This window comes from Haliaeetus albicilla, chromosome 27 (genome assembly GCF_947461875.1).
Source record: "Haliaeetus albicilla chromosome 27, bHalAlb1.1, whole genome shotgun sequence".
Lineage (NCBI taxonomy): Eukaryota > Metazoa > Chordata > Aves > Accipitriformes > Accipitridae > Haliaeetus > Haliaeetus albicilla.
Window position 1 is genome coordinate 13,769,122 of NC_091509.1, and position 16,653 is coordinate 13,785,774.

The window sequence follows — 16,653 nt, forward strand, 5'->3', positions numbered from 1 at the left end:
AAGATATAATGGGATGTCAGAAAATGGGCAGGTGATCAGCTCTTTAGCTTTCCTGAATAGTGCAGAGAACCACCAACTTTTAAAAGAGGTGACTGTCATTTGAGCAGCAAGTGCAGCTGCAACCGGTCTTTCTCATCCCTTTTTTTGCTTGCTCTGACTAAACAATAAAAAGGCAAAATGTTTACAGATGTATGTTGCCTTTGGGTAAAAGTTTGCAGATGTATACTGTCTTTATGCAAAATATGTTCATTTATGATACAAACACACCAACAAGAAATACACATCAAGAATGTATTATGGACTAACTATAATACCCAGACAGTCAGTTCATGTCCTGTGACGTGCAAAGAAATAGACAACAGACTTCCACTTCTCTTGAGAAGAAAACTCCCCCCATCATGACTGGTCATTCAAAATTCAAAAGTTGGTAAAGAACAAAAGTAAATGTATGTAATGAAACTGACAATCCTTATTGTAAAATCACTTCACTGACTTTACTGTTTTCATTATACCCAGGGAGCTCTGATTCCTGTTCAATACCCTGCACAGGCAATATTTGAAGATGGTCTTGCAATGCTTGTTGACAAGTATGTTAAAACAGTTAGTATTCTCCTGAGGCAGCTTTAATGTTTGTGATTGTTCCCTGGCTTTTTGTCAATTGACTTGGTCCTTCTTGAGAAGTGGAGACAAGGTTCCTGCATGTGCTGTGCCCCGATGGACTGTGCTACCTTAGCGCACATGCTGCACCCTTTCATCTGCTTTCACGTGTGGCATTTCTTGCAGAAATCCTGGTCGCGGCCTGCAGGAGTAATCCGGAAAGTCCACTGAAAATTCACCATACTCTGTACACCACGATCAGCAAACAGGCAGTCATAATGACAGAATGCTGCTCTTGAATGAGTTCCTTGCAATAAAAAGCAGCGTATAAAACCATATTCTGGTCAGACACGAGTTTTACACCTGTGTTTTGTGCTGTAGCCTGCTATTTGTGTAGACCTTTCTCCCTCTTGTGCCTCGCCTGGCTGTAGGCCAAGTTCACCGCAGGCTAGATGCTGCAGCGGCATGAGGGTGGGTCAGAGCCGGGCTGTACCTGCACCCTAAGCCGAGAAGGGCACAAAGCCTCGGTTCCACCGCTGTGTGACAAGTGTCTACAGAGCCCTCCCCACACGGCCAGGCGAGCTGAGGCGAGGCGAGGCCCGCTTCGCCGCCCGCCCTCCCCTTCAGGGAAAGCGGTAGGACTACAACTCCCAGCAGGCATTGCGCGCAGAGGCGGCGCCCTTCACCGGAGACTAAAATTCCCAGCAGGCTCCGCGTCCGGCCGGCGCCCGGCTCCCAGCAGGCTTTGCGGGGTGGCCCGGCTTCCCCTCCCCTCCCCGTCCCGCCCCGCTCCTCCCCGCCGGCGGGAAGACTACATCTCCCAGCAGGCCGCGCGGCCACGAGACCCTTCATTTCCGGGAGCGGCGCCGCGTCTCTCGCTTGGCAGAGGCGGCGGCTGCCCGGAGCGGGCCTGGCTCGGCGGCGCGGCGGCGGCTGCCCGGGGCGCGGCGAGCGGGGCCTCCTGGGGCCGGCGGCGGAGGAGGGCAGCGAGGCCGGGGAGGTCTCCAGGCGGTCGGCGCCATGCTGAATATGTGGAAAGTGCGGGAGCTGGTGGACAAGGCGTGAGTACGGCGGGGCGCGGGCGGGCGGGCGGGGCGGGGGGCCGGGGGTGGCTCGGTCGTGGCCCCTCAGCCGGGCCCGTGCTCCCCCCCCCCCCTCACAACATGGCCGCTGCCCCTCCCCCTGCTGAGGTGGCTGCCTCACACCCACTCCGTGCCCAGCTGACCCCCTTCCCCTCTCCCCCGGCCCGCTTTCGTCCCCGTTCCCCGAGTGACTGGCCGGTGTGGCCCCCTGCTCGTCCTCCCGGAGAACGGCTTTGGCCCCTCCGGCAGAGCAGGGGCTGCTTTCCAGGTAGTCTGTGGCCTTTCCATTATGGCTGGCTGTTTTCCCGCCCCTCTTGGGCTCCTCTGGGCCCTTCCAGCTCTTGGCGAGCTGTGCTGCTTCTTTGGGTACCCCCTTCTCTGCCAGGGTCCCGGGGGGTGCGTGCCCATTTTGGTACCTGAGCCCTTAAAATCTGTCTCTGCTGCATTGGCTCCTGCCGTGGCCCCTAGGCCCCTTAGGAAGAAACAGACAAGTCACTCAAAGAAGGAGGGGAGTTAAGAACCACCTGTATGGTAGCAAATTTTCAGAGTGCTTTCAAAGTCATCCCGTGCTCTCTACGTGTGGTCCTCCTCCCTAAGGACAGGCCCCTACTGCAATTGTCATTGACCCACCACCCCTGGGCCTTTCAGAGGGGGAGCACGGTAGGGAGTGAAATGCCGTATCCCACCCCTTAAACATTTAAATAGCTCAGGTATTTGCAAGTTTATTTCCCTGACTAGAACCACCTCCTCCCACCACAAACTTGGCTGCGGTCTTGGTTATCACGATCACCGTGTTGCAGCTTGAAAGCGTGACGTTATTGTTACGTTTCTCAGCCACTCCTTTATTATTAGCATGAGAAAAATTTGATATGGTGGAGAACTTAACAAAGATTATGTTTTGCCTCCTTAAACAATAAATCTTTAGGGGCAAACTTGGAGCACTTTTCCATGAATTGTGGACTAATTAGAGGAATAACTGGCTGAAGGTCTGTAGATTAGTATATACCAAATGAGATTACATGAACTAATAGTTGTATCTAGCCTTAGAAGTCAAAGAGTCAGTCTTTCAAAATTGAGGTTCCATTTTGAACAATTTTTGGTTTTGTTTCTCCAAACAGTTCTTCAACTGGCCTGCTTTATATATAGGCTTAAAGACAGCAAACTGAAGAGAAATGGCAGCTTACTTATGATAATCAAGTATTTTGCTTATGGTGCTGTATACCAGACTGAGACTTTTCTAGGCCAAGAATCAGTTGACATTTAAAAACCACTGTGAATAAGGCTTCTCCTGAGGAGGTTGTTTATTTTTTACAGCTTCTTGCATGCAAAGCCAGCCCTTGCTAAAGTAGTTTTCATGTGACAGATGAGGTATATAGTAGGACAACCCAAATAGGCCTGTCTTGAATTCCAGGATTTAAAAGGACACTTTCAGGGAAATCAAGTTTTTCTGAGTTTTGCTTGTGTACTTTTGTTTGTGTAGGTTTAATGATCACTATAGCATTATAACACTGTCACTGTTTTTAAAATGTTTACTTTTAAGATATTTCATAAGTTATTAAGCCAAACATACATAAAAATCTGGTTTGGAAAAGATATTTGATTTCCAAAACAGGTGCAAGTGGTGCACATTTCAAATAATAAAAAAATGGTTTTTTAATAAACTTCAGTGTCTGGGAATAATGTTTTCCAAATAAAGCAGATTGTGTATTTAAAAAAAAATAAAAGGGGCAGGGGGAAAGTGGAGCCTGCAGAGTAAATAGTATTTAGAGACATCAAAATCAATAGTCCCATTGTGTGTGGTGCAGATTTGTCATAATGTCTTCTGTCTTAAGGCCATGACTTACAATATTCTCTGCAGAAGAGGCTAAGTGATATTATCTGCCTCATAAATAACCGCTGATGCTGTGGCAGAAGCATACTGAACTTTAACAAGAAACTCTCTTTCCTTAAAAAAAGGAATGTGATTATAGGGGGATTTTGAAAATGTGCAAACAGCTTGAAATTTCGCCAGTTCAAACTTTGATAGCTTTGTAGTGGCTGTTAGTTCTGCATCTTGGTTCCATATTCAACTGATATTTAGCATCTTAGAATTTCAACTTACTCATCTGGTATTTTTATCCTTATTTGGGCTTCATGTGGCTAAGAGCTTGGTTAGGTCAGTGGTATTTCAAGGTGGAGGACTTTTTAATAAACAGTTTTCAGATTTTTTAGCGAGTGAAAGTTCAGTAAGCGATGATACATAGTTAAGCTACTATTAATTATTCTTTTCAATGTCTGCGGGCTACTTTAACAGCAAAAAAACAAAGTAAAAATGGTAACCTATTAAAATTCTTCAAAGTTTTAGAACCTAAAAGTAAGTTAACTGCAAAATACACAGGAAAAATCGAGTTTGTATTTAGTATTACTGAAGTATTTGGTATTTATGTTTTCTTCAGTGTGATAGAAATTGAGCAATCAAGTTCATTAGGTCATTCCTGCTTTGTAGTTCTCTTCACACTAGAACCACCTCTATTATTTGTACTGTAGCATTTTCTAGTAACTCAAAAGTATGGATCTGCATGCTTTTGAGCATAAGAATTATTTTTGATACTGAATGGTGGTCCTATTATATAAGAAATATAGGAAGACTGTGATAGAATATTAGATTTAGACTGTTCTAAGATGTGACAAGATACTTTGTTATGTGTCTTGTTCTCCCTTTCATAAACCTCATTGTTCTTGGTTGCTAATATAACTTCCCCCCTTAAATTTTAAGTGCCTTGATTAGTTATGATTGAACGGTAACACCTTGTTTCTAACTGGGCATTGCGAATAAGTTTGGGCTTTAAACCAAATAAGTAATGAAGCCTGTCTGTGCCTAGTAAAATTTACTTGTCCTAAGCTTTATTCTTGCAGTTTCTAAATAAATGTCAAACTTTTTCCACCCTCAAGTTTCTTCTCAGGTACTGCAATGTGTGTGAGTGTTCTTCATATGTGGGGAATTATATTGAGTTTCTGTTGAGTTTCTGGTTAGCTTGTAGTTTAGAAGGTATAGGTCTACATTTTCTTTTTTCCTCTGGAATAGATTCTATTTCACATTATTATGTGAATAAATTAATTTCAGAAGGCAGCTTTTCACTCTTTTTTTTTTTTTTTCAGTTGTTCACTTGTATGGGTTCTTTTCCCCCAGTAGGTCAAAACTTAATTGGAAAGTAAACAAAAGCATTAGAAAATAAATGGAGCCCTCTGTGTTCAACTTGTTTGCTCTATAACAGTAAACTTGGTTTAAACGGCAGAGGTTTCTGATGGCTCAAGTCCAGGGTGGTGCTTGATGCAAAGTTAGTGAGTCAGGTGGCACTTCTGAGTCACTCCTGAAGTAATGTAGTAGACTTTTTGTTAGATTCTGGTTTGTCATAGACTTAGGTTAGGTCTGCGGTAGAAATGTATAGCCTAAGCATTATATGTAAGAGGTGGCCAATTTTTCTGACCTAATGAGCTGCATACCAACATCTTAACATGATAGAGTGCAGAGGCACACATTGCATACTTTAGATAGCTGATGGGGTTGTGAGCTCTAAGAACATTTGGCAGGTAGGAAGTGTGCTGGTCACCAGCTATCCCACTGCTCTGCTGCACGATGGGTTTTGCAGCTTTGTCTCTGGGCGAGCTGGTGACAGTAGTCTGGATGTTCTGCAGCTCCCATAGCAGGGGGTTCATGTTACCCCATGCCTGCTCCAAAACAGCCCTGTAGTTGTGATGAAACCTGAGGGCAAGTGTTGCATTTGAACTGCTTGTGAGCTGCGTGAGACTATCTGCAGGCTGGCCAGTACTGTGTAGAAGCAGCTTATATGAGAAATGTCATATTTTTATTGGTATAGGTGCATCTGTACTTTGACAATCAAACCATCAAAGGCCCCTACCAAGTATCTACCTGCTGTGTGATAACAGAACTGGCAAAAGGTATTGTAGTCCCTGACATATGGAGTCCTGGCTGTGGAAATCTAGAGTATTATGCAACTTGGTAACTTCCTTTTTTAATCTTATTAGATAAGTATATGTTGTGCTTTGTGTTCTCTGTGAAATTTCTGGGGGAGCTCTACAAAGAAAACCCCATGGCATTTTCAAAAGAAAACAAGGACTGTTAAGAAAGCCCGTTAAAACAATTTTTAGCTTGGCAGAAGCAGGAAGGTATTAGCTTGGCCTTGTGGCCAAGTTCAAAAGCCAGGCCATCACATCTCTCTAATTTTGCTGAATTCTCACTTCTTGAAGCAGAATCTGCTGATTCTTATCTTCCTGAAATGTAACCGTATGTTGTTAACCTAGCACAAGGTTCTTCTGCTTAAAGCAGAAGACAGCACTTGTGCATATATAGTTAGCAAGGCTAGTTGGACTCCTCATAGCAATAATTCCTCTCTTAATATAAGATGTCATTGTAACTTAACGTTTTTGCTAACTAGTTTCTGTCACAGACATGCAGTAAGCAGGATTGAAGACCTTTTGACCCATTGAGATTAGATTGCTGCCTGTGTCACAATGTGATGAGACTTTACAGCCACTTTCTTTAAAATTTCATTACCATTCTGGACCCAGGTGCCCACCAAAGCCACTCTATCACTCCCTTCTTCAGATGAACAGGGGAGAGAAAAATATAATGAATCCACCACATGCACCAACTTGCATGACCAGAATGTGAGCGAGCTCATTTTAAGAACCTTCTGCACATCAAAGGGTAAGAAACAGTCCAATTAAAAATTTGGTGAAGATAACAGATCTGTATGTAGTAAGGACTGTATGATCCAAATGTTCATTTGAATTAGTTAAGGTGGGTGAGATAGTTGTCACTGAGTTTTTGAGCTTCTTGGATGTATAGTTAAGAGGAGAGAGCCTGTGAATTTCTTGCCAGTATTAGGAATCTGACAGCTGCCATCTCCTGTTTTTTCCATGCATCTTCCAGTTCAGTTTGTCCACCTAGCTGAGTCTTAACTGCTTTGCTACTACTGCTCTTAGCCACACCTTTCTAGTGACCCAGCAGGAATGTATTTGCACTCCCTCATGTGAGTGGGAGTTGAAGTGTTACAGAGCTAGGTTTTCATACATTTTGCAAGCTTGATGAATTGCCCAAGTATGTAATATCGTACGCTGTTTTTAAATGGAGAGCAAATTGTCTTGTTTAGAACTTACTGTAATGCTTGTACAGGCACTAAATTCTGGAATCATTTGTAACAGTTGAGAATTTATTTGTAGAGTTAGGCACTAGGATCCTCTATTATTTGTTCTGATGTTACATCTGTGCAAGCAGGAAGGATTTTTAGTGTTAGTGGAAAAGGAAGGGTTAAGGGAGCTGCTGTCATTAGCTCCAATACAACTAGATAGGGGAGAAGTTCTTTTAGTTAATAAAGAGCATGTTTTCTTTAGTACTTCTAATTGTATAAGCCGTGAAGAGAAGGGTAAATTATTGGTAAAATAGAGTGAATTACTGCTTTGATTGTCATTGCAATTCCTAGCTGTTGTAGCCTAAAGCATGGCATGTAAATTAGACCTTGCACTTCAGCTGAGGAGTAGAGGTTTCTGGACTACCCCCACTTCACTGATGAGGAAAACTAAAAAGATAATTGTGTCAAGTAAACCAAATCACAGTGAGTTGATAACAGTCAAAACTCTGGATTTGCTGACTTCCATTCTGATGTTGTCCAATACCTCATGCTATGTCTGCATTATACATATTAATATGGTAAATGCATACCAGTATTTTACCCTAAAATTACATGGCTTAAAGTTAACTTTCAGTTGCTTATTGCCTGTAGTATGCTCACGTTTGACCAACATATAAGCAGGATCTTATGTATACTCAGCTGGCGGTTTTAAATCCTCTTGCCTAACTAATTTCTTTTTTTTTTAGTATGCCTGTAATTGTTCTTGTTTACGGGTGATTTTCTTATGGTTCATGGATTTGTCCACCCAGACTATTGAGCTCTTCTGTAATGAAGTGCTGTTTGCTGGTTTAGTAGTAGCAGGTATTATGGTAAATGATCCATCACAGGATATATCCAGCAAAAGGCTAAATAACTGTCTAACACTAGTCCATTGCTATCTGACCTTCCTGTAAACTCCCTTGCTCCAGGGTCATTTAGTTTTCTTTATATTTAAGATTTATTTTGGTTTGCATAAGCAAGATCTTAAGAGCAGTGAACACTTCCATCGTTTTATGTAAGGGACAGTTAACCCTCACTGCATGAGTTATCCTCCTATTGCTGCTTAAGAGATGTCCTGCTGGTAACAGCTTTAAGAACAGCATTTTGCATCATTATTACAAGCAAGGTGATGATTATTATCTCCAGCCCTATAAGAACTTGTCCTCTGCCCTGTTACCAGAGAGTGAGAGAGAGAAGAAATAGTCTTGGGAATGCAAAGGAAGACTGTATTTGTACATACCATTTGGCTCTGCAGCAGTCCGTGGCTGTGTCTGCCAAGCATTTGTCACAGCACTTATTACATAGGGCTTTCCTTCTTCCTTTAAAAAACTTCAAAGAAGTTGCTGGTTTTAATAAGGAATAAAAATGGTTATAGTCTTTGGGCCATGTAATTTAGTATTGGTGATAAGCATCTTTGAAAGTATTATGCTCTGTTATCTCATGTGCATAGATATGTCATTCTCCTGTTTGAATATTCAACTGGTGGAGTAATCAAAAGTAGGAAAATATTACAAGCTGAACTATATATTAAGAGTTAGCATAAGGTAGTTGTGACCAAACACACAAGTTTCATCAATACACTGCTTCAAGTGGTGCTTTTGTTAGTGCTCTTTCAACTGTATTATTGCCATTTTACACCCTATGGAAGCTAATAGTAGTTTGTATTATGTTGCATAAGGCTAGCTAAGGTGTTTGCCTCATGTTTTCAGGGAACCTAAATGATGTGTGTATTTTTAAAACATAGCTATGCATTGCCTTGCCAGAAGTAAGACTAGGCTTCTGCTTGGGAAGTAAATGAAGCTGGTCAAAGAGAAGAGCCTTACCTACATCACTGCGTGCAACTGTGGTCAAAAGGATCAAGGTGCTTAACTCAGTTCTGTGCTGATTCCTCTTGGCTGTGTTGCCAGCTAATGTATTATAAAATATTAGCTGATTTGCCTAATTATTTCATAGACAAGGTATAATTACTTCCAAAGCATTGTGCAAATGTGGAACACACTACTGCTTTCTCTCCTCAGGCTTGCCTATTTCAAGGTGCAACTCTAAGCATTGCAGTGGTCCTAAAATGCAATCTTTAAATTCTGATCTGATTCTTGTATCTCATATCTGCCTCCATTCATTTCAACTTTTAAATGAATTTCTGTATTTATGTGAAAATTATAAGCTTTTGTAAAAACAGAAGGGTGAGATGTTGGAGAACGAATGAAGCATTATCTCACAGGATGGTAGGTTTAGAACACAAAAATGTGGTGATCTTAAGAGTTATGTGCTTCATTTTGGAACTTTTGGAATTTCTCTCATTGGTTTATTCTGAACTTTGGGATGCAGCTTGTCCACAAATCATGATACAAGAAGTTCCATTTGAAGCTGGGAAACTCATCTCCAACATGCAGAACACAACATGTTGCTTCAACTATGTTCCAAATACTTTGCTGGCATGTGCTTGATGTGAAACTTCAACTTCCAAATTACCACTGTATCTTCCAAACTAACATTAAGACAGTATTTTAAAAGGGGGGACAGGAAATTGAGACTCCTTGGTTTTGGAAAAAGTAGGACAGTTACTCCCTTTAATTGCTTTTTTACTAAAACAAAGATGTACAATAGTGTAAATTTCTGTTTAAAGTTGACTGTTTTACAGACTTTTTTTAAATGCTTATCTCAATTTTTTTTATTCATAAGGCAAAACTGATACAGGGCAAGAAAATGAAAAACTAAATTAGTAGCAAATGTACGAAGTGAATAAAGTATTCAGTTTTGCGATTGGTCTTTTCCCAGCTCCTTATAGTGTGCTGGATCTTATTGACATAGGTTAAGTATGGGCCCAGTTATAGACAAAGATTGACAGCTGCTGTTGTCTTTCAGTTTGGAGCATGAGCTTTATTTACCTGTTCTGTTTGGAATAAACAGCTGTAGTATAGATAAAACTTTCTTTTGAGGATGCTCAGTAGTCTCTTAAGAAAGAGCAATTGTGTAGGAGAGCATAATGCTTTCATGACGAAACAGTCCCTCTGTTCTGCCTCTCTGAAAAATAAGATGATTCTAACTGCAGTGCACTTTATTTTTCAAGGTACAAGTGTTTGTTAAGATAAGGTCATGTGAAATTGTTAACAAGTTGGTAGTTCACTTCTTTCCAGAAAGCTGCATAGGCTGTGGTTCTCTGAGTATTTTTTCAGTAACAGTGTTAGAAAAAGTATTCAGTACTTATTTATTCTTGTGTCATGTGCTACGTAAGTATGGTGGTTTGGGTTGCTGTGCAGTGAACCAGGTAGAGGAGCAGATCCAATTGGAAGCTTCCTTTCTTCCTTTGTGTCTCTCCCAAAAACACTTTGTAGGTTATTTGTTTTTAAGTTAGATTAGTTCCCTACCTAGACTTGTTTGCCATAGAACTGCACAAGTGTTTGTGTTGCATATCTGAGGAAGCAGTGTTGAGGTGGGAGGGAAGGGGATAGGAGAGGGATCATTAAAGCTAGTGTAAGTGGAGGGCACAGGAACACATCGCTGAGTCTCCACTTGTAGTTGCCCTGAAGTCTCAAATGCCGTCAGCACTAGCACAAATATGAAAACATAACCTAAGACATGAAATCTTAGGTTGTAGTTTCACAGTCAGTGTAAGCGTAGGCTGATGGTAAAAGAGGTTTCACAGCCTTCCGTCTGCCACAGACTGCACACTTCTCTCTCCTTTTTGCTGGCACTAGCATACTTTCTGCTTGATGAGAGAATCTCTCTCAGACTAACCAGTTGTTTTTGCCAGTTAAATTCTCCACTGGATCAGTTCCCTGGTATAGTTAACTCCATGGTCACACAAATATTTGTACTGGCATAAAGGAAGGAATGGTACTTGGGTAAGAATAAGTGGCTGGGGGCAAAGGAGGGCAAGGTACAGGTTTAGTACTTGAAGTATGCCCTTAGCATGTGGTTTCACAAGTAGGTTGAGGAGCTCTAAGCTTATTCTTCCACTAAAAGAGAATGTCCCACTTTTATACCTGGCCATTCACTGTCTTTGCCTTAGTTATGCTGCTGTTGTGTAGTTCAGTATTTGCTTGTGCTGTCTTGCTGATATAGCTAAAAAAAGCCCAAGCTTTTAGGGTTCATAACTGATTTGGCAGCATGTTGCATAAGTAGTTGCTTATGGCACCGTAAGCACTTGTGTTGATAGGTGAAAGGACAGGAAGATAGGCTGGGACACTTTTTCGATGATAATAAATTTTTGTGTAACTTATTATTTGAAACTGCACTGTTAGTTGTTTGTTAGCTGCAAAACTGCTCTAAAAGTTCACAAATTTAAATTTCTTAAGGTTGCTCTTCTACTTTGTATATCGCTACTTCAAGTTCCTGAGCTAACCTTTCTGTGTTTTTATCATTGTTGTGTTGGGGGATATGCATCAGTATTTCTGGTTCCACTTTCTGGTCCCCAAACTGGGAGAAAGGATATAGACTGAAATATGGTTGTGTGTCTTGTATGGTGCTGCTTTGAATGATTCAGGCTGGAAGTGGTCTGAGGATCTAACAGATCTTTATATGAGATGTTATCAATTAAATTTAAAAGTGCAGCTAATTATATTAGAAATACTGGTAGTATATAATTCAGAATACCACTCTTACCACTCTGATAACTATGTGGACTGTTATTTTAAATAGTTTAAATCTTTTTGGGTGTGTTTGGTTTGCCACTAAAAATGAAACTAATGTGACAACAACAGTGTTGTTAGTGTGTATTTGTGTTTTAAGGAAACCTCAAGGCTGTGGTACTCTTCCCTTCCATCACTGAAATAGTGTGTCCCATCCTAACCAGTTAAATATTGACTGCATGCTTAATAGATATTAATTGGTTCATTTGGGATACAATTAGAAATATTAGTGTATATTCAACTTGTTTAATGAGACTGACCTGCATTTTTTTAATCTGTTGTAATAATAATGAGACCTATTGGGAGTTAGTACAGCTTTTTTCCTCTGCTCCATTCTGAGTCATAACAATAAATGTTTTTCTTGTTGGTTGCTCTCCCTGTCCTGTCAAGCTGTTTAGAAGCATCCTAATGTACTTTACAGACTATTCAGTGTTTCCTCTCAAGAGGTAACTTTATATTTAGTAAACAAATACATCCCTATGTGATTCTTGGGAGGTGTGTGTTTTGTGTTCTGGGAGACTACTCAGTTGAAGATTTCTCTAAGTCCATTTTGAATGTAAAGAGGAGAAAAAGGCTTTTGATAACTGTAGATAATTTTATTGGAGTTGCAGTGGGTGGATGCATCTTCTGAAAAATAAATTACATTCTTGGTAACTTCTGCAAATAGAGCTGAAACCTTAATGATTGCTGTCACTTTTAATTATTCCTTTTTTTGATTATTTAATTATTTTAACTATTCCTCTGTATGATCGTGCAAAGAGAGGTGGGGGGCGGGGGAACTGTTCAAAGGTGTTTATTGTCTAAATGAGTTAACTTCTATCACAATGGTTTATCTCTTGCTACCAAATAGATGATTGCATTTCTTGAGTCGGCTTGAAAACTTAGTGCTAATAGACTTCTAATTGGAAAGTAGAGTCTCTTAGCCTTTAAACTGCAAGTGTCAGGTTTTTGTTAATTACACAGTAACTGTAACTTCTGCAGCTGCAGACATTGGATGATAAAAATCCAGTAATACTACCATTAGTGAGTTAATAAATAAATAGTTGCTGTACTGAAGCATAGTGAAATTAGTTTGTTGTAAATACACAGTGTAATTTGAAATTATCATCTGTATGTGGACAGGAACTAGAAACTGGGACTCTGAAGCAAATGAAACAGCTCTTGTTACCTTTTTAGGACGTAAGAGTTACTTGATCTCCTGGAGGAACCAGTTTAACAAATGATACGTATGAAAGGAGAGGAAACATCATTATCCTCCACAAATAAACATGGCTTGGCATTTTGAAAGTTAATTTGTATGTAATTTGCCAGACTCATTCCACAAAAGAACACTTGCTTTGAGTAAAAATGCATGTTTGTGAACTTGTGGGTTTTTAGTTTGCCAAGCTACCCTTTTTGTTTAATGTGAGATACCAATCTGAAAATTTTAATGAAATAATGAATGTTGATATCATGATACTTATTCTGAATGGTGTGTTCTTACTGCTTGTGCCCATTTTTGGTTACTCTGCTGTGAATAGCTGTAGAAGGACACTCTGCCATTAACTAATAGCCAAAGTTACTTTGTCCAACTGCTTAATATGGTAGTAGAAGGATTTCTAGGTTGTGACCTGCCTTCATAGAAAATTGAATGACAAAAGAAAATAGGCATTAGGCTAATTTAGTCTGTTTATGATTATGGTGACTGCTTTTTATTCTTAGATACACTTGTAGCAGGAAAGAAACATAGTAATTCACTTTTATTAAAGGATGAACAATCTGAAGTAGGAAAAGGTTAGAGTTTTTTAAAACAATTTTTTTAGTTAATTTACTGGCTGCAGTATAATAAGCTGAAAACTAAGTAATTTTGTCATTCTTAGGAACTGCATTTGAGTTGATTTAAATTCTGTGCAAGTATTTTTTTCCTAATGTGTTCTTGGAACAGTGATGTTTGCTTTCCTCATGCACTTTTTTCCTTTTCCTTGTAGTAATTATTCTGGCATGGTTTAGTGAGAAACTTCAGTTTTGTCTTTCTAAAGAACTACCTGAAATCAAAGACTTGTTTATTGCAAACAAGACTAAAACATCCCAGTAATGGTCCTAGAAGACACAGTAAATAGTGATAAAACTTGACAGGACAAGAGGCAGCGGGCACAAATTAAAACGCATCAAATTGCATCTGGACAGAAGACAACACTTTTTTACTGTGAGGGTGGTCAAACACTGGAGCAGGTTGCCCAGAAATGCTGTGGGGTCTCTGTCCTTGGTGATACTCAGAACCTTTCTAGTCACAGTCCTGGGCAACCTGCTCCTGCTGAGCCTGCTTGAGCAGAGTGCATGGGCTAGGGGATCACAAGAGCTCCCTCCCAGCCTCAGCTGTTCTCTGGTTCTGACAGCTCTCTGGAACAATAAGAGCTTGTTACAGAATACTAAAATGAAGATCAGCTAGAACATATCAAATGAAAGTGGACTGAGAGGGTATGACAGCCCTGTATTTCCCAACACTCAATTTTTGGGGGAAAAAAAGACCACTTTATGCTTTCTGCCATCAGAAATACCATGAGTGACACAAAGTGCATTATGCAGCCCTTCTATAGTATTTCATTATTGTTTCACGTGCCATGAGCATCATCTATAATTCTTTTACCAGTTGAACTATTTTGATGTGCTTTTGATTGTATGTGGTGTACTTAATCCCATGTAATAAGATGTTACAAAAGAAATAGTGGGGAAATGTCTGATTGTCAGAACTGGTTGTCACCATAACTTTATTATGATTATACTAAATTAACTTGATCAGGAGATGACAACTAATTTAATGGGAGGAAGGCCTGCAGTTGGTGAAGGGAAAAGTAGTTCTTCTAGGTCTATTGTACGAGATGCAGATCTCGTACAATAGACCTATCTGTCTTGGTATGAGACAGACTTTAGAAGGCTGAAGAATAAGGTGGAATCTGGAATATTTTTCTTTCAGAAATTTTGGATAAATCTGTGCTGCCATTTTAAAACAATGTGGTTAGCAAGACTGTTATAGGCACGGACAAACAGACAAGCAACACGCTGAAGAAAACTTTTTCAGACCAAATTAACAAGCAAACTGTGTCAACCAGTCAGTCCCAATGAACTGAAAATTCAGGACTAAAGGCATGAGGGCAGAGCAAGAACAGGAAGAGGACTGTATAGCTTTATCCTCCCACGCCATGTGGATGGCAGAGAGGCAATGTGGGCAGGAAACGTGATAGCAGTGAGTGACTTCATGTATCCTATGGAGGTTAGATACACATTGCATCAGCATCTTATACTGAGAACAGCACACATTTAGGTGATCAGTGATTCACCAAAGAGCTAGTGAAAAAGACAGAAGTGGTAAGCCTTGACTTGATCCTGAGCTGTGTGTTGGTTCTGGTTCAGGATATCACTTCCAGAGCCACTCTGTAATAGTGAACATAAAGCACTTGGATTAAAAGTATTTTTGTGAGCAACAGAAGGATAAAGAAAAAAAATTTTGGGGTGCATTTTTCAGAAAGGTTGCTTACATAAGACTTAGGAATTTTTTTTTTTTTAAAAAGCTTTCAAGGGCATGCTGAAGAATGGAATCCTTGCAGGTGATGTTGAGATAACAAAAATGCAATATTGGTGGCTCATAAAGAAACTGTTATCATTTCTCAAAGATGGTGGTGAAAAAGAAACATCATTGGTGAAGAGAAGGGTTAAGGAAATAATTCAAAGCATGAATGTCTTTCAGAAAGCTGAAATGTCCATTTGAAGAAAATGCAAAGTTTAGAGTTCTGGTCATTCTCATGTAAAAATAAAAAGACAGGTGAGCAAGTTTCAAGAACAACTTGGGAAAGGCATACAATGTAGTTCAAAACAAATTGGAAGCAAGAAGTCAGAGAGCACCTTTAGGGCTACTAGGTGTTTAAGGAACACTGGCAAAAGGTGAAGGTGTAGCAGGAAATCTCCCTGAGTTCTTTGCCCCTAGCTGTAAACTGTTGGATGTTCACAGCTTATTCTACAGAATTATCACTGCATACTTGCCTTTACTTTTTTTTTATACAATATAATGGGTATCTTTTGACACCGTCAGAGATTACAATACCAAACAGGTTTCCTCTTGCACAGCCCTGCTTAGGCTGAAGAAGTACAAAGTACTCACTGGGAGACTGCGAAGTCTTAATTGCACTTTAATTTATAAGATGCTGAATTTCTTGTTCTTATTAGCAAGGTGAGGTACAGGGAAAGGCTTAGTTTTTTAATAGCTTCCTAGGAAAAGGGACATACCCTTGAAGATACTGAAACACAGGTTTAAAGGGCCTTGATTGTGTTCCTTTTATGGCTGTGTGTAGTGGAGTCAAGAAATAAGGTTCATCCATCCAGACATACTCCATGTAGTCTTAAAGACAGCATCTTCCTTATTGTCTGACAGATGTAATGGTCTTTTCTGGGTTGGGTTTCAGTATTGGATATGAAAGGAAACACTGCAGGTGCATTAGAGCTATTGACTGTAGCAGGTATTGTAGCACTGTACAAAATAGTGGAATAGTTCTTGCTTTCAGCTTCAAATAGTAAGCAAGCAGACTGTAAGGAACCGATTTTGAGAAGATCAGCTTCTCTGTAGTGACATCAGTATTCATTTCCTGATTGTTTGTTTTTTTTTTTTTTATTATTTTCAGGAAATAAAAGGCCTGAAATCTGATGTTGAGGTTGTGGGGGTTTTGCAAGCAACATTAACTATAGAACTAATTCCAGTGTGTTTAGAAATAAGTAAATGATGATGTGGTTTACTTCAGAAAAACAAAGATGAAGGTAGTAGTATCAAGTGTGTCTCTCTCCTACTGAATACCTCCTGCATAGCAATTCCACTGAAAGACACTTGAATAAATGAAGGAAAACAACTGGTTATGAGCCTGCAATTTGATAACTCTTCCTTTCTCCTACTCTGAAAAGTGCAGAGCAGCTTCTGCCTCAGTCCTAAGACATTTTCCAGGACACAAGGCTGTATTATAGCAGCAGTTGAAGGTTTTCTTGTTTAGTTGCTTCACCTGCTACTTGGACCATACTTCTAGATTCTGTTGTTGATGAGATACATGTCTCAAGCTTTCTTAGGTAATATGACATTAATACTTTGCTACATCACAGATGAAATGTGAAGCTGTGCAGAGTCATAGCTCTGTAGTTGATGGTAGAAGGAAA

The 16,653-nt window shown here is 40.1% G+C and overlaps 1 protein-coding gene across 1 annotated transcript in view; it reads left to right on the forward strand.

Annotated features, from left to right (window-relative positions):
- Positions 1 to 1,452: 1,452 nt before the first annotated feature.
- CLINT1 (clathrin interactor 1) overlaps positions 1,453 to 16,653 on the forward strand; it is a 53,503-nt gene continuing 38,302 nt past the window's right edge. The window contains exon 1 of the mRNA XM_069772817.1: positions 1,453 to 1,658. Coding sequence (XP_069628918.1) covers positions 1,618 to 1,658 — 41 coding nt within the window. The 5' untranslated portion in view covers positions 1,453 to 1,617. The remainder of the gene's footprint in view (positions 1,659 to 16,653) is intronic.